Source organism: Sardina pilchardus, chromosome 21 (assembly GCF_963854185.1).
Source record: "Sardina pilchardus chromosome 21, fSarPil1.1, whole genome shotgun sequence".
In the NCBI taxonomy this organism is placed as follows: domain Eukaryota; kingdom Metazoa; phylum Chordata; class Actinopteri; order Clupeiformes; family Clupeidae; genus Sardina; species Sardina pilchardus.
In genome coordinates this window covers 13,114,269-13,138,045 of record NC_085014.1, presented here as the reverse complement: position 1 = coordinate 13,138,045, position 23,777 = coordinate 13,114,269, and the positions used below count along the sequence as shown (strand labels likewise).

The 23,777-nt window shown below is 50.6% G+C and overlaps 2 protein-coding genes across 2 annotated transcripts; one reads left to right on the top strand and one right to left on the bottom strand.

Annotated features, from left to right (window-relative positions):
* Nucleotides 1-244: 244 nt before the first annotated feature.
* On the bottom strand, nucleotides 245-7,540 carry stc2a (stanniocalcin 2a). Its single transcript, XM_062524898.1, has 4 exons — nucleotides 7,303-7,540; nucleotides 4,355-4,497; nucleotides 2,952-3,163; nucleotides 245-861 (listed from the first exon to the last, which is right to left on the bottom strand). The coding sequence occupies exons 1-4, from the start codon at nucleotides 7,439-7,441 to the stop codon at nucleotides 474-476; spliced, it is 882 nt and encodes a 293-aa protein (XP_062380882.1). The 5' UTR covers nucleotides 7,442-7,540; the 3' UTR covers nucleotides 245-473.
* Nucleotides 7,541-9,979: 2,439 nt separating this feature from the next.
* LOC134069109 (uncharacterized) lies at nucleotides 9,980-16,502 on the top strand. The gene is made up of 2 exons (XM_062524970.1): nucleotides 9,980-14,011; nucleotides 14,156-16,502. Exons 1-2 carry the CDS (start codon nucleotides 10,261-10,263, stop codon nucleotides 15,211-15,213), a joined length of 4,809 nt encoding a protein of 1,602 aa, XP_062380954.1. The 5' UTR covers nucleotides 9,980-10,260; the 3' UTR covers nucleotides 15,214-16,502.
* Nucleotides 16,503-23,777: the final 7,275 nt, after the last annotated feature.

Below are 23,777 nucleotides of genomic sequence, written 5' to 3'. Positions count from 1 at the left end.
TGTTTATGGTGACTATATTTATACATGTATATAAATATAGATGTGCTTATATGTACATTTTGATATTAAAAACATTGCATAAAGAATAAAATAAATAAAAATGTGAATAAACCATACTGTTACGTATGATTTGTGATGCTATAGCTGTGGTAATAATAATACTTATTACAATATTTAATAATAATATCAACAAACAAACAAACAAACAAACAAACAAACAAATATTCTGCCTACCAAGTAACAAAAGGAACTACACCGAATACCCTGCAAAAAATGTACAATTTGAGAGTGCTGGAATGACTGTGGACAAGGGGGAGAAAGAGAGGGTGGAGAGGTGTGAGGGGGGGGGGGGTTGTTGTTTCGGGTGAGGGGGGGTTAAGGGGGGGTAGATCTGTTGTCCTGATGCTCAGTCTGTTTGTGTGCTGGGGACAGGGATGTTGGTGTCATGGTCCGGACTTTGGTCTCCTGCTCTTTCACCTCCGGATGTCGGTGGTCTCGGGGTCCTCCTGCTTGATCCCGGGCTCCAGGCTGGCGCGGCGGGACCCCTGTCCGCGAATCCTGGTTTGCGCGTTGTAGCCCCCTTTGCTAGCCTTGTCCTTCTCGTGCCGGGAGCCTTTGGGGTTGTCCAGGTCGGAGAGCGCGGGGAGCGTGGCGGCGCCGCTGCTGGCTCCGTGGGGGCGGCGATCTGGGGGTCCCCCCGGGGCCCCGGGCGCCTGAGCGTTGGGCACGGGCGAGCACAGGGTCAGGCTCTCACACAGGGCGCCCCAGTTCTGCTCGCACTGCGACCTCACACTGCGCGTGATGGCCTCCTTTACTTCCTCGCCGCAGCTCAGGAGGATGTTCACCAGTTCCACATACGGCCTGGAGGGGGAGACAGAGGGCACAGCAACACCGTTACTACCCTCCAGAAGCACACACAAAAAAGACACGAACAGGAAGAGGGGGAAAAAAAATGTAAAGGTTCTTTGTAGTTCTGAAGAGACACGTTGCCATTTTCACCACGCTTTATCATAGCAAGTCACAGCACACTGGCTCGGCACTTTGCTTTCAGCATCCCCACAGCGTTCATACCATGCATAGTAACAAAACAAGCCACCTTTAAAAAAAAAATAAAAAAAATATTGGGAGTCTTGGAACTCTAATATCTTCTCAGAGAGGCTCCATGCGGCGTGAGAGGCCCGGGGCCACACATTGGCCTCTGGGCTCGTTTTCAGCCTCATTGGATTTTATGGGTGCAGGACTGGAGTGGCCAGTGTTTCTGTACGAGACGGCAGCTCTGCTGGAGCTGGGAGCTGGCTGCGACCAAAATGAGATTTTAAAACCTCTAATCAGGACCTGGAGGATACGTGAAATCAGGTTTGTGTGTGTGTGAGAGTAGAGAGAGAGAGAGAGAAGGAGAGAGAGGAAAAATGGGAGAGAGTGTCTGTGAGGGAGAGAGAGAAAAAAAGAAGGTAGGAAAAAGAGAAAGTGAGTGTTTATTTGTGTGTGTGTGTGTGTGTGTGTGTGTGTGTGTGTGTGTGCGTGTGTGTGTGCATGTGTGTGTGCATGTGTGTCCATCTGTGAGTGTGTCCTTACATGCACTCTTCTCGGCAGCATGGAATTATCACCTGTATGTCCTTAGGAGACCCATGCACATCATTATCAGGACCTTTGTCTTTCTCACACCTAAGAGTATATATACTTACTGTATACTCTGGTCATAAACTCTCTCTGCCTTACTGATAGACGGGGGTGAACCCACCCCTTCAGGGCACCATTTACCCACGGGCACGGGCAGTCAGTGGGGACTCGGAAATAAACAAAACGAGATAAACATAAACACACACAAAAAAAGGGCCAGCAAAGCAAAGTAAAGCAACTTTGAGCCAGCAAAGTATTGCTCTCACAGCAACTCCACAAGAGTTTGACAACCCTCGATGCAGCATCCCTCCGTCCCGCCGCCCAACCACCCACATGCCCCCGCCGACCCCCCCATCCCCCCCCCCCCACGTCCGTCCGTCCGTCCCGAGACTCTGGAGCCGAGATGACGACGTCCTCCTCCTACGCAGAGCCTCTCCCTGCTGCTGCTGCCCCCGAGGTTTGGAGAGAGAAGGGAGAAGGTGCCCCGTGCCACGGAGCATGATGTCACCGCCCCGGCGACGGTGGCAGCCGCACAACAGTGAGCTCTTATGAGGTCGGCACAAAGACGGTGCGCAGCGGGCGCGGGCAGACGCCTTCGACTTAGCGCTAATGCTAACGCCTCCTACTGCCCTCCCATCGCTTACACTCATAGACACCCATCCGTGCTGTACTGTATGTTATGGTAGGGATTGTGTGTGTGTGTGTGTGTGTGTGTGTGTGTATGGGATGTGGAAGGGGGGTGCAGGGGGATTCTGAGCTGGAAATTTGGCCTGGAAAAGTACCACTGACGAGCAAAATGTTCCTTAAACAATCACTGCAGCTTTGGAATCTCTGAACATTCGAGGTAACTATCCATATGTTTCCATATTCAGAGGGAATCCGATGCGCTCGCTGAACTCGGGGACGTGTTCAGACAGAACGCGACCGTGTCAGCAGCACGTGTGCGTAACGTACGTGATTCTGTGGCTCAACTGGCACTTTGTTCGACAAGGTAGCCTATATTAACCCGCGCGGTCATGGGTTCAGCCCGAGGAAGCACTCCTTCAACTGATGCAATGTTTTCCTTGCTGTACCTGAGCTCTTTAAAAGTGTTTGGAATAAAAAGCAACTGCTGAGTGACACGACTAAATGCTTAATTGGAGTTGCGCTGACTAGTGGCATTGTTTTCAGTTGGGTTGTTGCCGGGGCTGCTTGTCTCAACGCATGCCCTGTGAGTAACTCAAATCATTTCTCCTGTTGCCACTCTTCACTCTCAGGGACCCCCCCCCCCCCCCCGCCCCCCCCCCCACGCACCCAGACGCCCACTCTTTTATTGCCGCCGCCACACTCACCCTTTGGGGAACAGGTCTTGGAAGTGGATCATCTCCACCATGACGTTGACGTTGTCCTTGGCGGCCGAGCATAGGTTGTGCTTGATGTAGCACTCGCGCTGCAGCTGAAACACCATGTCCTTGATGGTCAGGCACTTGCGACTGATGCAGCCGAACCTGTGGCGCAGGCCATTGGCCATGCACTTCAGCGCATCCTTGATGAAGGATTTACCCTACATGGAGAGAGAGAGAGAGAGAGAGAGAAAGAAAGAAAGGAAGAAATATATATATATCGAGAGAGAGAGTGAGAGAGAGAGAGAGAGAGCGAGAGAGAGAAAGAGAATGAGAATGAGAATGAGACCACAGTCGTGCACACTGATCAAACAGATGAAAATGATCAAACAAAAAACAAACAAATAAGATTCTAGATGTCCTCCTGGAGAAACACACAGAATAAGGGCAGGGTCAGCCAGTCCGACCCGTTAAGGAGGACTTGATGAAAACAAACCCATATAGAGAGATGGGCTCTTTGAGAGAGACGCACAGGGTAAGGCCAGGGTCAACACCACTGACCTCATTCCTCCCAGAGAGAGTCTCCTAATGGGAGCACATGTACACGCACGCACGCGCACACGCACATGCACACACACACACACATGTGCACACACACACACACATGCGCACACACACACACGCACACACACGCACGCACGCGCACATGCACATGCACACACACACACACACACACATGCGCGCACACACACACACATGCGCACACACACACACACACACACACACGCACACACACGCACGCGCACATGCACATGCACACACACACACACACACACACGCGCGCACACACACACACACACACACGCACAAGCACGCGCACGTGAGTTCGGTACACTTTTACGGCAGAGGTTGTCCTGTTGTGACCCGACAATACCAGGAAACTCTCGGGCCTCCCATTACAGGGCTCAAGCCTCGCGTCCCCCCCCCCCCACCCCCGTTACGAAAAACGCACCGGCCCCCAAATCCACCTGCACCTCGTGAAACAGGAGTCCCACCGGGCAGGGCAGCCAGCTGGCTCCTACACACCCGACCGGGGTCACACATCCTGGGCTGGAGGCAGGGAGGGGTGGGGGTGGGGGTGGAGGTGGGGGAAGGTGGGCTGGAGGCAGGGAGGGGTGGGGTGGGGGTGGGGGGAGGTGGGGGTTGAGACTCAGGGGAGGCTGGAGAAGAGTAGAGTAGGGCAGCATATATGGAGACCAGAGGGATTGTGGGATGGTGGTGGTGCTGCCGGTGGCATTACCTGGAGTTGACTACAGTGGAGAGCGCAAGAGAAAGGCCAGAGGAGGAAAGGGGGGTGGTGTGTGTGTGTGTGTTGGGGGGGGGGTTACGACCATAGTGGTGACAGTGCTTACCTGCGAGTCGAACTTGCCGGCGTTGTGCAGGAAGGTCATGCAGATCTCCTGCAGGCCACGGATCTCGCACGAGTTGTTCTCGAAACACTCGAAAACGCCACAGCCAACATCGCCCGCGTTCACCAGACAGTGCTGGATCTCAGCTGTGGAGGAGGAGACAGGCAGGGAGGAAGACAGAAAGAGAGAGAGAGAGAGAGATACGAGGAAGAAAGAAAAACATACGGAAGGAAGAAAGGAACGAAGGAAGGAAGGAAAGAGAGAGAGAAAGAGATAGTTAGAGAATGCTGTGACCTGAGGCAATAGCACTGTGACTTGAAAGTGATTCCGCAGACCTCTCAGGATACACCTGCAACTGTAATGCACAATGCACAATGCCCCCCCCAACACACACACACACACACACACACACACACACACACACACACACACACACACACACACACACTCATCCATCCAGATGTACATATTTATGGAGATAAGACAGTTCGGTGTGTGAAATATGACAAACTCTTGGACCCATTTCTAAATCAGCTCTGCAACACAAATCATATGCTGCAGGAATCACAATGCCTGCCCCCCCCCCACCCCCAGCTCCGGCATCAATCTCGAACTGCAACCTCAACGGGAGGCAGGACTGCTTGGTTGGAGATAAAGTGGATGAGGGTGTCACTCTGCGACAGCCTTTCTGCAATGCCCAATATAAAAACACATGGTGGTGCATTGCAGATACCTTCAGATTCTTGATGGGGATAAATGTGAGCGCCGAAGTGAGAGGAGGCGCTTTATTACGTATGATGTGTCAGGCGCTCCGGGTGTGAGAATTTCAATGACACCGGGCAAATAAAAGCGCCCGGGGGAAACTCCGAGGTGCTCGGGGGGGGAGGGGGGTGGGGGCGCATGTTTAACAGATATAGGTCACACATCCTTGTCTATCTGAAACCTTGGAAGGGAACGTATTACGAAAATAGCATCTTTAAAAATAGTTTCCCTCTTTTCTTTTTGTGTTTGTTTTATTTTACTACCTGCGGTGAGAGGGTGGATCAGGGGGGTCAAAGTTTAGACTCACACGAAGGATTTATGGTCAACATATGAACTTGATATTGGAGCACCATAGAGAAGCGGTTTCCTATGTTAGCATACCACTGAAGTTACCCTTTTCCCCATTTGGCCATGAAGCACTTGATCACTGTACATGCTGGTGCGCACAGAAATGTGCGTGTGCGTTATTGTGTGTGTGTGTGCATTATTGTGTGTGTGTGTGTGTGTGTGTGTGTGTGTGTGTGTGTGTGTGTGTGTGTGTGCAGTTAAGTTAGCTATAGAACTGAATTGTACAGCATTCTTACAGTGAATGACACAACAGATTTTGTCACGTAAACGAGTCCACAATGTTTTGTCTATCAGCAGGTATAAAACTACGAGTTTACTAAGCGAAACTTCGCGGGGTATGTAGTGACACATTGTTACAGTGACCAAACAAATCGATAATCGAACCTATTGCCAAATTATAATTCTTTGCCATTCGAAGAGAGGGACTCTCTTGGTTCTCAGGAGCCCGGAGCAATAAAACTTACCACGCAGAAGCCAAATGCTCGCCGGTGGTTGCGAGTCACGTATCCCTCGTAATTTTACACGCAGAGAGCCAGGGTTTGGGAGACTATCAGATTCTTTCGTCATCAGTGTAGGGTTCTTCACAACACGTATGAAGGACGGCCGTTGTGGAACAAAAGCAACTTTCCCACTTTACCTCTTTTCACAAGAAGGCCTCCCACAACCTTTTAATGCCAAGGCTATATAACATCTGAAACCCATGCATTAATTCCTTTAGTTCGATGGCACAATGCACACAGGCTTCGTCTATAAACTACTGATTCTTGTCTTCAGTCCAAAAATCCTTGTCCTCAACCCCACGAGAAGACTACTAGAGGTGAGGCACAAACCTCAAGTTTGGTGCGCGCAGGAAAAGTGAGCCGCTCTCCTCACTGCTTGTGTTGGCATTTGTGCGGGAATGTGCTTGCATCGGACGACCTGGCCGCAACGTGCGCACAGCTACACACTAGTGTGACCATCTGAGATATCCTGCCGTGCAAAACCTGCTGAGGAACTGTCCTCGTCCTGCAGCAGGGAAGACAAGACAACCCAGGTGACCAAACACGACCGTCGCACGGTCTGCTTTACCCGTTTTTATTCTTCGCATCGCTGAATATGTCACTTTTTGCAAGATATTTATAAATAAAGTCTATTGTCGGATCGCAAAAATGGCTGGGACTCAATAAATTGGGATCTAATCACTTGAAGTAGCCTCTGCAACATAAAATGCCAATGCAACATATCAAGCCTCTCAGTGTGCTTGCAGCCCTACACCTTTAGAATGAGAAAAAGTTGGGCTTAAGGTCAGATCTTGCATTTGCGTTTACACCCACAAAACTACCGATGACCCACATTTGGTGTCTGTTAACAATTTTAATACACGGGGAGCGAACTATGGCAGTAATTAGGCAAACGGATTATTTTAAACATCCCTTTAAAATGAATGCACACTATCCTTCGCACGCAGCTGCACACATACAAGCACGCACGCACACACAGAGAAAGAAGTGCGACCGTATACATTACCTATCATTACCTACCTTGCGCTGTTCTATTAATAGTTTACTAAGATATTGAATTTCTGTCTCCGTATATTTACAAGATATCGACTTTCTTCATAATCGGAAAACGTAGTGTCGTGCATATTAAGATGTGGATTTTCTGCCACCTTTCTTTCCCCCTATTTTTGAAAGAAGAAGAAGAAAAAACAGCACGCGAACACGTTAGTCCGGTCTAATTTACTGCCACGGAGAGCCTACACGTGCCTACACAGGGCGTCCGGTAGATGGTGGGTTTATCAGCGACATGTATGACATTATAATCCTAGCTTCCAGATCGCTCCAGATGTTTTTGCGTCTTACCTGTATTCTGTAGAGAGAGACGTCCTTTCTGGCTGGCCGGTTTTTCTGGAGGATTGTCATGAAAATCGATATTATCCGTCCCCACTACTTGTTCAAAGACTGAGAGCACCAACAGCGCTATTGCAAATTTGACCAACATATCTACAGTGACCCACAATTAGATCTGGATATTGTTGCTGTAAGTCTATATTTAAATGGAGCGGTAACCCCTGGGATTTTCTGGTTCCTGTGTTGTAACCGCTGCTCGGGGTGACGCGGGGAGTGAGCGTGGAAGAGGAATGGATGCTAGCTATATTTCCCGGAGTCCGGGTGTCAATTTTGATGAAGGAGTTAAGCAGGTGTTGTCAGTCGTGCTTCCCAACCAATCAGAGACGCAGACATCCACGTCCAAGTTTGAGGGGAGTGTCTGCGGCGAAAGTTGTCCCTGCTTGCCATTTACTAAACTTGTAAAGTGTGTATGAGTGGGTGGCTATTTACTCTACAAGTGTTTGCTGTGAACTATCTCTAGTATGACAAAAATTCAACGGCTACATGGCAGCAATGTGGTCTTTATTGACATGCCTAATGTATAACTGTTTACATACCTGGTTAAAAGAGCCTTAAATAGAACAAATTGCTTTATAAGGATAAAAATATAGATGTAAATAATGAGAAATTTAGTTCACAGATAAATTAGTCTGTGATTAAAGTTGTGGTTGCCAATTATTATTGGTTGCTGACTTGCTGTAGACTCATAACCCATGCCTCAAAATCACTTAATACATACTGTGATAATGGAGAAATATACTTGGCTGCACAGGAACGGAAAGGGCCAATTCTTGAGACTCTTATCAGTCGGCCATGAGAGGGAGGGAGATTGGGGGGGCCACCTCAACACAGGAATGACAGATATTGCACTGGAAATCCACTGTCTGGGGTAAGACTGGAAAGTACACTTAATCCTCTCCAAGGAAAACACAACGGTAAGTATAGGTCTTTCCACATGCGCTTTGAACATGGTTTGCACAAAAACTGGTGAGGCCGCCTTGCTGGAAAACACAAAAAAGTGACTGAGAGGGAGAGAAGACAGAGAGGGAGACCTGTACGGAAGCCTTACATTTCCATGCATCCTTTCAAAACTTGACAAGGGCATCTAAGAAATGTTTTAAGACTTGCTAGTCTATACGTTGACTGGTTGGGGGATTTAGTCATAAGCAGTTTGGTAGAGAGCATACTCAGCTTTTTCTTGAGGTGATTACCATGAGATCTTGAGTTGTAAGTGAGGTCTATATTTCAGAAGGCCTCTCATTCGAACCCTGCATTCAAAGCCACTCAAAAAAGTGCCAGCAGTATACAAGTGTAAACTGTCCCAAATCTACCTGATTAAGATCTTAAAGTATTACAGAGAACAATAAATGGAATACAATAGTGCATGTAGCGTTTTTTTCTTTTAAATGTTTTTCACAGAAGATTTTTTTTTACTACCAAATGACAGTGTGAATGCAATTTGAAACAGATTCCGTTTTTGGACAGAGCACCATTGCCCCCCTGTGTCGACTCCTGGCTGCTGAGATGTATGACATGTGTCACGTCCCTACGGGGTAAACAACACGTGTGTATGTTTATATCTGTTTCACCTGTGTTTTGATTGTGTCTTGTGCTCGTAACATTGGCTGATGAGCTAACTGGCGGCCAGACGCCAGTAATCAGGACCGGGCCAGCAGCTGATCGGCGAGGGACGTTTGCATTGGCTGACTGTGGTATAAAATCCCAGGTATGACTCTGTTGTGGAGGACGGGCAGTGCTACGAGAGGCGCCGGTGCAGAGGACAAGTCGGACGGAGTTTCGTTTGTGGACTGTAGCGTGTAGCCGTATTGCTCGTGGTGGCTGTGTATGTTTGTGTTCTCTCCCCTTTCATTTTCTCTCTCTTCTGCCGGTGCCGATCGGGCTGGACGGGGCTGGAGCTGGGAGTGTAGCTGACATGCCAAGACGATCCGCAGTGGAGGGACGCGGCGGCTCGTGGAAGACAGGCGGCGGAGGAGATCGGGGTTGGCTGTTGATGTGGCGCAGTAAATCCGAGTCAAGGAACGTAACTATGCCTGCAAGTGACTGTGTGAGTGGGTCTGGTAGCGTCGCTGGCCTTGGATGCTGAGCCTGTGTGTTTTCCTCTCCCGCTAGACTGCAGCGAGTGGGCGGAGCTTCCGGGTGCGCGTGAGGGTGCGTTCCAGCCTATCGGTGAGCAGAAGAGGACGTGGGAACGTTCAAACGGAACTTTCTTGTGAGCTCTTCACGCTGCGCCCTGGGAGGACTACTGGCCGCCAGTTAAGTGCACGGATGTGCTGTGGACATTGAAGCTGGTTATGACCTGTGCTGCGTAAATACGATAGTGGTTTATTGTCAATTTATTTTTGGTTTGTGGTTGTTTTGTTGGTTTGATTTTGGGGGATTCAGTGAGTTGGCTGTGGCAGAGCCAATGGGTCCCCCTATGTGTAAGATTTAATTTTCTGTTTGTGTGTCTATTTATATGGTGTGGGACTTGACCTCCCGGCAGGAGGGGATCTGAGGGCTGCAGCAGTGGACCCTATGACTTTGCTGTGCTAAATTAGCTAGCCTTGTGGTAATTCTACATTTGGAGTGGGTTTTAAATAGTAGCTTAGCCAAGCCTTGGGGTGTGGTGTATGAACTGTTATATTGTGTGCTTCACTGGACTGATTTCTATTGGGTGATGAATTGTAACTGCCTACTGCTGCAGAATGTATGATGGAAAGAGACTGTGGGGAGGTCCTTAATAAATATTGGTCATCTGCACTTGTGTGTCCGTGTTGCTTGTGGTCAAGGGGTCCTAAGAAGTTCCTGTTAGGGGAACAGAAAATTGGGTTGTGCTCAGGGACTAAGAATCCCCCTTAAAATCAAACCGGCCTGTTTGGTCGCGACACAAATTTGGCGTAGTCGGCAAAGGATTCCTTTTTCCACAGCAGCATGGACGAACAGGACCAGTTGCAACCAACTCAACCAAGGGTCCCACCACCTGATGCTACCACAGGGTCTCTTCCAGGGTTTTTCCCCTGGTTTGCAGGGGGGCCCTGGATACCAAAATTTGGGGTGGACAAATGTGAGCAGTTCGGGGAATGGAAAAGAAACATTGAGGTATGTTTAAGGGCTTTAGCACTGAACAGCAAGCAGCAGGTTGATTTAGTCATGGGGGCTCTAGAAGGGGAACCAAAGAGGGAAGTAGAACTTTTGGAAGAGGACAAAAAAGACACAGTGGATAAAATCTTAAAGTTCTTAGAGCAGCTGTATGGGCGAGAGGCTGGGCTAGCTGAGTTAAGGGGGGCTTTCTTCACCTGTAGACAGCACTCCGGGGAGGGGGTGGGCTCGTTCATCTTGCGTCTCCGTGAGTGTCGTTGCAGGTGGAGAAAGAAGGAACCAACCGAGGGTGATGACAACGATACCCTAAGAAGTCAACTGGTGGCGGGCATGCTGATGGGTCCAGCCAAGAGGGAGCTCCAGCGTATGATCCGACGGAACCCAGGTCTCACATTCGCGGAAGCGTGCATGGAGGCCCGGGAGGTGGAGAGAGAGGGTGCCTCTGAAGTAACTACAGAAGGAGTAGAGTCCCGCCGAGCGTATGTTCCACCTTCACGTGACCCCGGAGCACCACCAGGTGACCCCCCAGCCCAACCGGATGCTTGGCGGACTGCTCTGAAAGAGGAATTGGTTCAGGAGTTGCGCAATCAAGTAAAAGAACTTCGTGAATCCTTGCTGGGTGAGCTACGCACAGGGATGACTCTTCGAGGGGGTGGGGGGCCTCCAAGCTCCGATGGCCCCCTAAGGGGACGATCGCGCCAAGGCCAAGGTACTGGCGCAGTTGCACGGTGGGACGACCAAGGAAGACCAATCTGTCTACATTGTGGGCGAGTCGGACACATGCGGAGAGAGTGTCCTGATCGTCGGGCGCTACCCCGAGATCCACCAGCGGAAAGTCGGGCTGTCAGGCCCTTGGTGGAGGGGGAGGGTGTGGAGCCAGCTCTGCGGGAAGCTCTGGTTGGAGATAGTCCCTTGGTCCAGGTGTTGGCTGCAGGCCGCCCAGTGTCTTGCATCATCGACACAGGCTCCCAGGTCACCTTATTCAGCAAGGCCCTATTTGAGAAACAGGTGCAGGGAGTAGAAATGAGAGGTGCCCATGAGGTCCCATGGCTTACCCTCAAAGCAGTGAATGGACTGAAACTTCCATATGTGGGCTACGTAGTGTTGGACTTTACTGTTGCTGGGGTGGTCATTCCCCAGCGGGGGGTTGTGATTGTAGAAGACCAGCACTTGCCGGCTTCACATGGGATTTTGGGAATGAATGTCATTCGACACTGCTGGGAAGTCCTTGAACAGCAAGGGGGGGCTAATCATTCCTTGTTTGTCTCTGCCCTCCCCAGATCCGCTCGAGCTGCTTGGAGCCAAGCATTTGCAGCGTGCCGGCGCCTGCAGGTGACCGTGAACCGCCACGAGGAACCCTACCTTGCCCGGCTCCGCTCATCAGGACCTCCAAGGCTGCAGCCTCAGTCTGAGTGTGTCGTCTGGGCCGACGTTCCAAGGGGCCAATTGAGGGACGGTGACCAAGTCCTGGTCGAGGATTTTCGAGCAGGCCACCAGGAGTGGTGCGTGGGCCGAGCCCTGGCCAGGGTGCGGGATGGACGGGTACCTCTCCGGGTGTGTAACCTCCACGCCTACCCGGTAGAGCTTCCCGTGCGCCGCCCGCTGGCCAGTGTCGAAAGGGTTGGACCTGACGCTGTACAGTTACCCAATGAGTTGGTGCTCCGTCCCCAGGGAGAAGGTACTGTCGAGGTCATGGTCCGCCCTGTTGGGCATGCTCTGCCCCAGCACCTCCAGACATTGGGTCAGCAGGGAGAGGGCCTGAGTCCAGAGGAGAAGAGGCAGCTACATCAGTTGTTGGAGCAGTGGCAGAGGGTGTTTGCGCGGGATGAGGACGATCATGGAAGGACCGACGCCGTGTACCACCATATACCAACGGGCACCGCTGCACCCATCCGAGAGCGATACCGCCCAGTACCCCCTAGTATGTATCCGGAGATCAAGGAGCTCTTACGGGGGATGCTAGAGGGAGGTGTCATCCGCGAGAGCTCCAGTCCATGGGCCGCCCCAGTCGTCCTTGTTCGAAAGAAGGATGGGGCTTGGCGGTTCTGCGTGGACTATAGGCGGCTAAATGATGTCACCCACAAGGACGCTTACCCTCTGCCCCGCATAGAAGAGTCCCTTACGAGTCTGAAGGGAGCTGCCTGGTATTCCACCCTCGATTTGGCAAGTGGCTATTGGCAGGTGGAGGTACACCCCGACGACCAAGAGAAGACTGCCTTTGCTACCCCCATGGGCCTCTACCAGTTCGAGCGTATGCCGTTTGGACTCTGCAATGCACCTGCCACGTTCCAGAGATTAATGCAGCGCTGCCTAGGGGACAAGGTGCATGATTTCCTGCTGATATATTTAGATGATGTGATTCTGTTCTCTTCTGACTTCTCTTCCCATCTAGCCCACCTGGAGCAGGTGTTCGCTCGGCTGGAGGCCCATGGGTTGAAACTACAACCAGCAAAGTGCAGTCTCTTCCAGCGCTCCGTCAAGTACCTGGGTCATGTAGTCGGCGCAGATGGCGTTTCCACAGACCCTGAGAAGACTGCAGCGGTACAGGACTGGCCGGTACCCACAACTGTGAAGGAGGTAAGATCCTTCTTGGGATTTGTGGGTTACTACCGCCGGTTTATACCAGGGTTCTCCAAGCTGGCGGCGCCTCTGCACACCCTGTTGAGGGGAGTACCTGCGGCATCACGTGGGCGGGTCCAGTGGTCCGATACGTGTCAGGAGGCCTTTGATGGACTGAAACGTGCCTTGGTGGAGGCGCCAGTGCTAGCCTACGCCGACTACACCCTGCCGTTCCGCCTCTATACAGATGCAAGCCTCCAGGGCCTAGGAGCAGTCCTCGCGCAGGTGCAGGGAGGTAAGGAGAGAGTGATTGCTTATGCCAGTCGGGGTTTGCATGACACAGAGAAAAACGACAACAATTACAGTGCTTTTAAGTTGGAACTGTTAGCCTTGAAATGGGCTATAACGGAAAAACTTAAGGACTATTTATGGGGCATGAAGTTTATTGTGTTCACAGACCATCGACCTCTCCTGCACCTGAAGACTGCCAGTTTGGGGGCTGTGGAACAGCGATGGGCAGGCCAGTTGGCCTGCTATGACTTCACACTGCACCACAAGCCAGGGCGAGAACACCTGAATGCCGACGCCCTCTCACGGCAGCCCGGCTTGGCTGTGGTGGGACAAGTTGGTACCGGGGACGATGTGGATTGGGCGGAGCGGCAGGGGCAGGACCCAGCACTGGCCCAGGTGAGACGGGCGTGGTTGTCAGGGGTGGCGCCTACCACAGAGGTGCGAGAGGCATGGCCATGGGCTAGCCAAGTGCTGCTCCGGAACTGGGACAGGCTGAAGGTGCAACAGGGGGTGCTCCTGTATCAGGTGAACGGAAAAGAGGGGTGGGCTGTGGTGGTCCCGGAAGCTGAGCGCCACGCCATCTGGAGGGAGTACCACGAAGCTCTGGGGCATGCTAGAGGGAGGCGGCTGGTGAGTGCACTCCAGATCCGGTTCTTCTGGCCAGGGTTGAAGAGGGATGTGGAAACCTGGGAAAAGCAGTGTCCAAGGTGCTTGATCGGGTCAGCAGGACGCAGTGAGTACCCCCCCTTATGCAGTATAAAGACTTGCTATCCGTGGGAAGTCCTAGCAGTGGACTTTTTGTCAATGGGGCGACCCACGGACGCCCGACCTTACGTGCTGGTGGCTGTCGATCTGTTCTCCCGCTATGCGTTCGCAGTACCGACTCGGGATCAGACGGCAGAGACGGCTGCTCGCCTGTTGTGGAGAGAGGTGTTCCAGCGTTATGGGTGCCCTGAGCGATTACTGTCTGACCAGGGCCCAGCATTCGAAGCCACCCTTCTCCGGGAGCTATGTAGAGCCTATGGGTGCAAGAAAATCCGCACTACCCCATATCGCCCCCAGGGTAATGGGGCCTGTGAACGTTGGAACCAGACGCTGCTGGGACTATTGAACACCTTGACACCCGCCGAACAGCAGCGATGGACAGAGCACCTACCGGATCTGTTGCAAGCCTACAACAGCACTCCGCACAGCAGCACTGGCTTGGCCCCCTTCTTCGTGCTATTTGGTCGGCACCCCCGGCTCCCTGTGGACCAATCATGGGGAGTGGGCGATAATGCGGATGGCGGCAATGGTGGTGGGTGGCTTTGGAGTCATCGGCGCAGGCTGAAGAATGCGATTGAGGAGGTGCAACGAAAAGCGGGACAAAGGCAGGAACAAGACCAACGAAGGCATCAACATAAGGTAAGGGGGCTGCCCTTGGTGCCGGGGGAGAGGGTCCTGGTACGGAGCTTCAGGCGGCGGGCCCACGGCAAGTTGGGACCATACTGGAACCCAGGACCCCAGGTGGTGGTAGGACAACCAGATCCTCAGGGGCCCGTGTACCGGGTGCGCCCTGAAGGCCAAGACGGGCCACTCCGCACCCTTCATCGCCGTCATCTGCGTGTCTGCCCCCCTGGGTGCGAGCTGCGACCTCCGGAGACTGCAGGTGAGCGAGTGGGGGGGGCAGGTCCAGATGTGTGCCCTAGGTGGGGGGGGCAGGTGCTGGGTTGGCCTGGGTTGTTGCCTTCACGGGACCCGCAGGGAGTAGAGGCTTATGAGGCTGAGGAGGCTGCACCTGGTGAAACCGAGGTTCTACCAGGGCCAGCTGAGGCTGAGGCCCCCATGCAGGACTTAGAGGGTATGGAGGGGGGTGAGCCAGAGGAAGTAGACGGAGCCCTGCGGAGGTCTCTGAGGACCAACCTCGGGCAAAAGCCAGTTCGGTACCGTCCATAGATGGTCGGGACGACCCATGTTTTAGCGGGGGGGTGTGTCACGTCCCTACGGGGTAAACAACACGTGTGTATGTTTATATCTGTTTCACCTGTGTTTTGATTGTGTCTTGTGCTCGTAACATTGGCTGATGAGCTAACTGGCGGCCAGACGCCAGTAATCAGGACCGGGCCAGCAGCTGATCGGCGAGGGACGTTTGCATTGGCTGACTGTGGTATAAAATCCCAGGTATGACTCTGTTGTGGAGGACGGGCAGTGCTACGAGAGGCGCCGGTGCAGAGGACAAGTCGGACGGAGTTTCGTTTGTGGACTGTAGCGTGTAGCCGTATTGCTCGTGGTGGCTGTGTATGTTTGTGTTCTCTCCCCTTTCATTTTCTCTCTCTTCTGCCGGTGCCGATCGGGCTGGACGGGGCTGGAGCTGGGAGTGTAGCTGACATGCCAAGACGATCCGCAGTGGAGGGACGCGGCGGCTCGTGGAAGACAGGCGGCGGAGGAGATCGGGGTTGGCTGTTGATGTGGCGCAGTAAATCCGAGTCAAGGAACGTAACTATGCCTGCAAGTGACTGTGTGAGTGGGTCTGGTAGCGTCGCTGGCCTTGGATGCTGAGCCTGTGTGTTTTCCTCTCCCGCTAGACTGCAGCGAGTGGGCGGAGCTTCCGGGTGCGCGTGAGGGTGCGTTCCAGCCTATCGGTGAGCAGAAGAGGACGTGGGAACGTTCAAACGGAACTTTCTTGTGAGCTCTTCACGCTGCGCCCTGGGAGGACTACTGGCCGCCAGTTAAGTGCACGGATGTGCTGTGGACATTGAAGCTGGTTATGACCTGTGCTGCGTAAATACGATAGTGGTTTATTGTCAATTTATTTTTGGTTTGTGGTTGTTTTGTTGGTTTGATTTTGGGGGATTCAGTGAGTTGGCTGTGGCAGAGCCAATGGGTCCCCCTATGTGTAAGATTTAATTTTCTGTTTGTGTGTCTATTTATATGGTGTGGGACTTGACCTCCCGGCAGGAGGGGATCTGAGGGCTGCAGCAGTGGACCCTATGACTTTGCTGTGCTAAATTAGCTAGCCTTGTGGTAATTCTACATTTGGAGTGGGTTTTAAATAGTAGCTTAGCCAAGCCTTGGGGTGTTGTGTATGAACTGTTATATTGTGTGCTTCACTGGACTGATTTCTATTGGGTGATGAATTGTAACTGCCTACTGCTGCAGAATGTATGATGGAAAGAGACTGTGGGGAGGTCCTTAATAAATATTGGTCATCTGCACTTGTGTGTCCGTGTTGCTTGTGGTCAAGGGGTCCTAAGAAGTTCCTGTTAGGGGAACAGAAAATTGGGTTGTGCTCAGGGACTAAGAATCCCCCTTAAAATCAAACCGGCCTGTTTGGTCGCGACACATGTCCTGGTCTAAAAAGAGTGACATACTGTATCGATGTTTGGACTTGTCCATGGCCATTTAGCACTGAGGTAGATTGAGAGGGCACTATTGGACATGGGCCTTGGTATCCCCTGATTGTGTTGTGTGGTTATGGGATGTGCCAAGTTAACACTGCACGGAAAAGAGGCCAATGCTTGTTAATGGCTGGCAGGGATTGCATCATTCACTAACCACCCCCTACGGACAGCTGCTGAATTCATGGAAAGCCACACACACACACACACACACACACACACACACACAGACACAGACACAGACACAGACACAGACACACACACACACACACACACACACACACACACACACACACACACACACATACAGATAGACAGAGAGTGGGACACACAGACACAGACACACACACAGACACACAGACACACACACACACACACACACACACACACACACACACACACACACACACACACACACACACACACACACACACACACATGCAATGGCATGTGTCCACATCTGACTGCCAGAGCAACACACAAACTCACACTCATACATTCATGAGAGATGGAATCTGGAATCCAGTCATAAGGTCTAAAACGTGAATGTAAATGTGACCTAACTTAAAACTATACAATAGGAAGACAGAGTCTATGGCAGTAAGGACAGTTCACTTGAGGCATAGGAATAAGCTATCTGTTTTTAATAGAGCATCACCATACAATTCGTTTAATTAAGTATCATAACCTACAATAAAGATTATAATGTAACGTTATAACTGAATGATTCTCATTGTTTTGTATTGGTCATGAAATGTCACAAATCTGCCAACAATATGCTTCAACAAATGTTAATGTGTCACAACTGCTGCGTGTAAAGAAACCTTATGACCAGCTGCGCAATTGTCCTGGGACGTTTTTTCTTTCTTTCTCTCTTTCTTTTTCTGGCAAATGTATCCGGTTTTATAAGAAAGATCCAAACCTCTTTGGAGTACTAAAAAGGTAAACAACCAGAAATAATTTCCCTTCGCCAGAAGTGTGGTTTGATATTGATTTAAACCACTCTTAACTGAACGGAACGAATCATGCGACATTGACCGCACGTGAAAAAAGGGACTCAATGAGTTGCAGATCCTCTGGAACTACTGAAAAATCGTTAATTGGACGTGGTATATCTCGTGTGGCCGACTATGAGAGACCAAAAATAGCCTCGAGAGCTCCTGGTGTGGTTGTAGACAAATATTTATCCACCACGCGCTCTCGTGCCTCAAAGAGAACGGGAAATTATTCAGTTCAGAATTTGGCACGACAGGGACTAATCGAAAAAAAAAAGTTTAATGGGCAATTGACCGATCATATGCTTCCGACGTGACCCCATCCTGAACGAGAAAATGAATGCTGCTTTTAGTGACTTGCCCAAAAGGTTTATTGCTTTCCAGGAACAATTGGAGGACAGGATTCCACGCATATATCGACTTTGGTTGTGTGGCTCGTTCATTGCACGTTGACACAGATTGCCTGCACCAAGAAAATTAAATCACAATTTACCTTCAGTCTTCAACCAGTAGGCATAGAGATACAATAGAAGGGGAAGGGGTGGGAAATGGCAAAAACGTGAAAGATAGGTCCACTAGGGGTTTTCTGCATTGTGCCTATCACACAGCCAACACCATATTGGACTATTCTATACTTGTGCTTTAACTGAATCGACGTCTGTAGAAGAGCCAGCCTAGCTGCGGACACACCCTCAGACCTGGCCAATGATTATGAAGTTGCCTAGGCCCTAGCCAATCACGACGACCTGGCTTACCGCAAGCTTGTAATGATGCGTGTTACCACAGAGTTCTGGAGCTACAAAAATCGCTGATGAGATACCCGTATATTTAGTGTTTTAGAGATCTTTACGCTCGTCTGAGAGAGCGAGCGGGCGCTAGAGAGAGTACACCGTGCCAGTTTGGAATGTGCAATTACTGAACATAATGATACATTTATTTTTAATGCCGTTTCAATGTGACATCTACATCGGCTGCGAACCTTCCAGACACGGCGCGAAGGCTGACCAACTGCTATCGTGTAATTTAGTGGAGAGATGCATCGACTCGCACGTGCTGCACTAAACGTGTCATTATCAGATGCCTCTGAATAATCAAACGGCTGAAGCATCCGTAAACACGACCTTGTGTTTTGAGTTGTTGAACGAATTAAAGAGCGGTGCAAGTCCATAGACGTTTTAATGTAGCCTACCCCGCTTTCTGGGCTACATAAGACAGATACAAATGGAGGTAATATACATTCAAGGTAGTAGCAATTACTGCACATTTTATTAAATGGCAGACAATATAAAGAACATTGTGTGCGAGGGTTAACAATGCTAGTTACCAACTGGAGTTAAATAGCCCGCAGTACTGAGTACAGTCAGTCTGTTGAGCCGCCACAAAACCTATTCCTCTGCCTGAATGTGCTTTGCAGAGGGTGGCAGGCATGATCCGTGATAGACAACAATTTGCTCAGGGATCTTGTCTCTGCCACTGACATGAGGGGATCCATCTCTGTGCTTTGCCCACCACAGAGTCAGTTCTCCTCACCAGCACGTCCGTCCAGCCACATAGACTCCCTCTTGTTAATGCTGCCCGCCTCTCAGCACACCACAGCACGGAGGCGAACGCTGTCGATAACCGACATAAAACCGGTAGAACATCAGCAGGAGTTTCCTAGAGACTGTGGAGACTCCAGTCTCCTCAGTCAATGGAGCCAGAAAGATGGGGGGAGTTAGGATGATTCTAAGGACCCAGCACTGACAGGGGGCCCCCGGAACCCCGACCCCCATAATACTATATCTTATCGGGGGAGCCCAGAATTATTGTCTGTCATAGGGCCCACATTTCCTAGCAGAGCTCCTGTGTGTTAGTGTTTGCTGACCAGTCTGGTATACTGAACAACTGCAACTTCAGCTTCTTGTAGCCTCTGTCCACCACCACATCAGCCTCCTTAACTGAGGTTCTTCTAGACATTGGCATTTCTAGACCTGGCCAGTCTTGACCTGCTGTGCCCTGGTAAAATATTGTGGTCTGATTTCTGTGTTTGGTCCTAGATTAATTTAGATCTAGATGATTATGGGGATTATGATTATGGTGTGCGTTTTTTTTTTTTTTTTTTTTCTCAGCATGTCAGTGTTTCCACAGTGTCAATTCAGTTTAACTCAAAATACAATATGACTGTAGTTGGCTATGAACAAGCTTGCTTGCAGGTCTGGCAAATATCAAAGCCTGAATGATTACACACATTTGGTGAGGCTATTGTTGATTTCAGATAACTAGAAAAATCCCTGCATCAAGTAATTCTTGGTAGATTGGTGGCCTAGAGGTGTTTTGTTTAAACTAATAACAATCCAAGTCTATTTAATGCATAGGTATACCATTTAATTCAGTCACTTTGAAAGCATCAGTGTAAGGCCCAATATTAGGAGATGTAGAGTCTTCAACAATGGACATGTGACTTCACTCATGTTCATAATTTTGTGAAGGAAAAGCAAGTCAGTTTTTGGATCAGAGATACATTTAGCAGTTTTGATACTTGTAAATTTAAACGAAATGATTCTACAAGGCGCCTTTCCACAACAGGAATTTGTCAAACTTTCAAGTGGCTAAATCGTTTACAGGAACGGCCCACGTCTCGTTCCTTTTTGCCCTCTCGTTCCACTGCGGCGCAGGACCTACTGGAAATACAGTTGATGTAGCCTTATAATTTTGCTCTTTGATAGCGACGTCAATTCCGAGCACAACAAAATAACGAATCTCTTCTCCAGCCACGGCACCAGCATTAGATCTTTAAACTCCTGAATTTCTAGGATTGCTCAAGGTCAAACTGACAGTTGAGTTTTGTTATAATGTTGCTTACTCTCAGTTAAATGCTTCATGGCAGTTGTAATTACTCGATAAATGAAGATACCAGCTCGACTGTTGAATGTAAGCCTATATTTCAGTTGCCATTTTTTTGTGTGTTCATTCAGTGACAGTGACCTCAATAGCCTCAAGCTCCTCAAGCCATAATTCCTTTTACTGGATTTACTGTGCAACCTGTGGTTAAAAATCAAATAAAATCTCGTAAAAAAATAAAAATGACGCTCGTAAAAATGATGCTCGTTGTTCGTTGTCTTCCACCCATGTCATCATGCATCACTGCAAAGCCTCACCCAACAGTTTCAAGGTCACAAAGAAATACCTACCCGACAAAACATTTACCCATCTCTTCCCTTCCCCACCCTGGAAGGGGTCCTACTGGTACAGTTCAGGTAGTCGAAACCTGCTAGTTCCTGGTGTGGAATGGTGCTTAAAGATACGATGACTATAAACTCTTCCTCTAATCTAAGACGAGAAACCTGTTACAGTAAATGTTTAACCATTAAACACACACCCCCCCCCCCCCCCCCTTCTTAGCTAGAGCCCTCAATTCACATGTTCCCCTGTCACCGTAATGTTTTGTTTTATTGTTGTCATACCTGACATTTTACCCTCGCGCAGCAGGAAAAGATGTCCCTTGTGTATTACTGGTCGGCGATGAGGTTAAATGCCAGTGTTGTGCGAGTCAGTGAGGAAAGTGAAAAGAAGGAAAAAGAAAGACAGGGGAAGGGGAGAGAGAGGTGAGAGAGGTGGTGTGTCTGTGTGTGTGTGTGTGTGTGTGTGTGTGTGTGTGTGTGTGTGTGTCTCAGTCTGTGTGTGTGTGAGTGTGTCTATGTGTGTGTGTCTCGGTCTGTGTATGTGTGTGTGTCTGCGTCTGTGTGTGTGTGTGTGTCTCAGTCTGTGTGTGTGTGAGTGTGTCTATGTGTGTGTGTCTCGGTCTGTGTATGTGTGTGTGTCTGCGTCTGTGTGTGTGTGTGTGTGTCTGTGTGTGAGTGTGTGTGTGAAAGAGAGTGTGAGTGTGTGTGAGGGGGGGGGGGTGAAATCAGACAAGCTTGACCCACAGCCCTGGCTGGCTGCTATTGATGAGGGAACATCTGCTGTGTGCACTGCAGTGTAGGAGTAAGGGGACCTGGCTGACATCTTAGACATCCCAGGCCCGTCGCACTACATGAGGGCATATCAAGCTGGAATTCCAGGCAAACTCCAGCTGAAATGGAGAGCGTGGAGGAAGCCGGGAGTGCGAGGGAGAGAGAAGGGGCCGAGGATATACGATAGAGGGCTGCTATGGGTTTGCGGGGGGCGGGGGGGGTGTATGTGTGTGTGTCTGCGTCTGTGTGTGTGTGTGTGTGTGTGAGAGAGAGAGAAATAGAGATAGAGAAAGGCAAAGAGAGAGAGAGAGTGTGTGTGTGTGTGTGTGTGTGTTTGTGTGTGAAAGAGAGAGAGAGAATGTGTGTGTGAGAGAGAGAAAATGTGTGTGTGTGTGTGAGAGAGAGAGAGAATGTGTGTGTGTGTGTGTGTGTGTGTGTGTGAGAGAGAAAGTGTGAGAGAGAGAGAATGTGTGCAAGGGGAGGAATGGTCATAAAAATATGTAAGGAAGGCAGTCACCAGAGAGGACTTCTTCCAGGAACACAGCCCCTGGAGATCACAGTCAAAGAATAGCAAAATACAGTCCAGGGTTTTTTGGAGTACGTTTGCAAACTGCTGTGTGTGTGTGTGTGTGTGTGTGTGTGTGTGTGTGTGTGTGTGTGTGTGTGTGTGTGTGTGTGTGTGTATGTGTGTGTATGTGTGTGTGTGTGTGTGTATGTGTGTGTGTGTGTGTGTGTGTGTGTGTGTGTGTGTCTTTGTGTGTGTCTGTGTCTGTGTCTGTGTCTCTGTCTGTGTCTGTTTGTGTGTGTGTGTGTTTGCGTGTGCGTGGTGCCTGTACACAGACGGAATCCTACTCGCACGTGTGGGCAGTCGCGTGGCACAGACATTTCCCACAAGGCCTTTGGACCCAGGCGTCACAGCTTCGCCCACTTCAAAGCGCGCAGCAGTCTGTTAACGTACCTGACTCGTGTAAATGCTGCGTCTTTTACCAGCGCAGCACTGCGGGCCAGAGCCCTCCCAATTACTTTCCTCACTTTTCTCATTTGTTAGTCCAAACAGAATGAAAGAAAAAGCACCTCAGAACATCAGTTTTATTTTTCCCCGAACAATGTGCTATTATGGAGCCCCCCCCCCCTCCACTCCTCCTCCACTCCTCCTCCACTCCTTCTCCCTCATCCACCCTTTTAAATGAAATACGTGTTTATCCATTTGTTTTTGTTTTTACCATGTAATTTTATACTGCACAGAGCTGGCAGAGTATGACAGCCAACCTCAACCCTCCCCCCTCCACACACACACACACGCACACACACACACACACACACACACACACACACATACACGCACAAACACACACATACACAAACCCCCCCACCCCCCTCTACTCATTACGGTCAGTTGTGTCGTTCCCACTGCCGGACAATGAGCCTCACAGAGCCAAGGGCCGCTGACACCCCCTGCCCCCCCACCCCTGGCCTCCAGGCCCCTTACCTTGACTGCCCTGCCGATCAGGAGAGGAGTTGATGTCATCTCGTCCCGAAGTGCAGGCCATGTGGGTCCGGCCCAGGCACACTCTAACCCACTCCGCCCCCCCCCCCCCGCCCCCCTCCCACCCTCCCAATCTGGCACTGGGCCACATCATTATACTGGGCCTGTTGGACAAGGGCTGGGCCGATGGGGGACACCCTGGTGGGTGGCACATAGTGTCATAGCCATGTTGTGAGGGGGTGGGGGTGTGATGGAGGGGATTTGGGTGGGGGGAGTTGGGGGCGGTGGCGTGCTGCTGATGGAAGGATGCATTTAGGATAGTTTTGGGGGCGGGTCAGCAGTGGGAAACTGAGAGGTGGGCATCAGCACCATCGTGCACAACTGCAGCAACCCCCCCCACCACCACCACCACCACACCAACTCCAGCCTCTATGCGACATCGGGTAGAAGGCCGGGTGCGCCATTATGTAAGGGAAGTCTTGGATTTCAATGCTGGTTTCCATCTGATCCTGTAACCTTGGAGCCAGCCATGCTATATTTGTCGCAGCGCAGGGGCCAAAAATGATCGGCCAACACAATGTGACACACTTATTTCTCAGCGTCGGCTGAATGGCGCTTTGTGTGTGGCCCGGAGGAGACCAGCGGGCCATTAAAACCTCTCTTGTGTGTCTTGTTTACTCTCCGTTAATTGAGAGGTGATTGGGTGTCC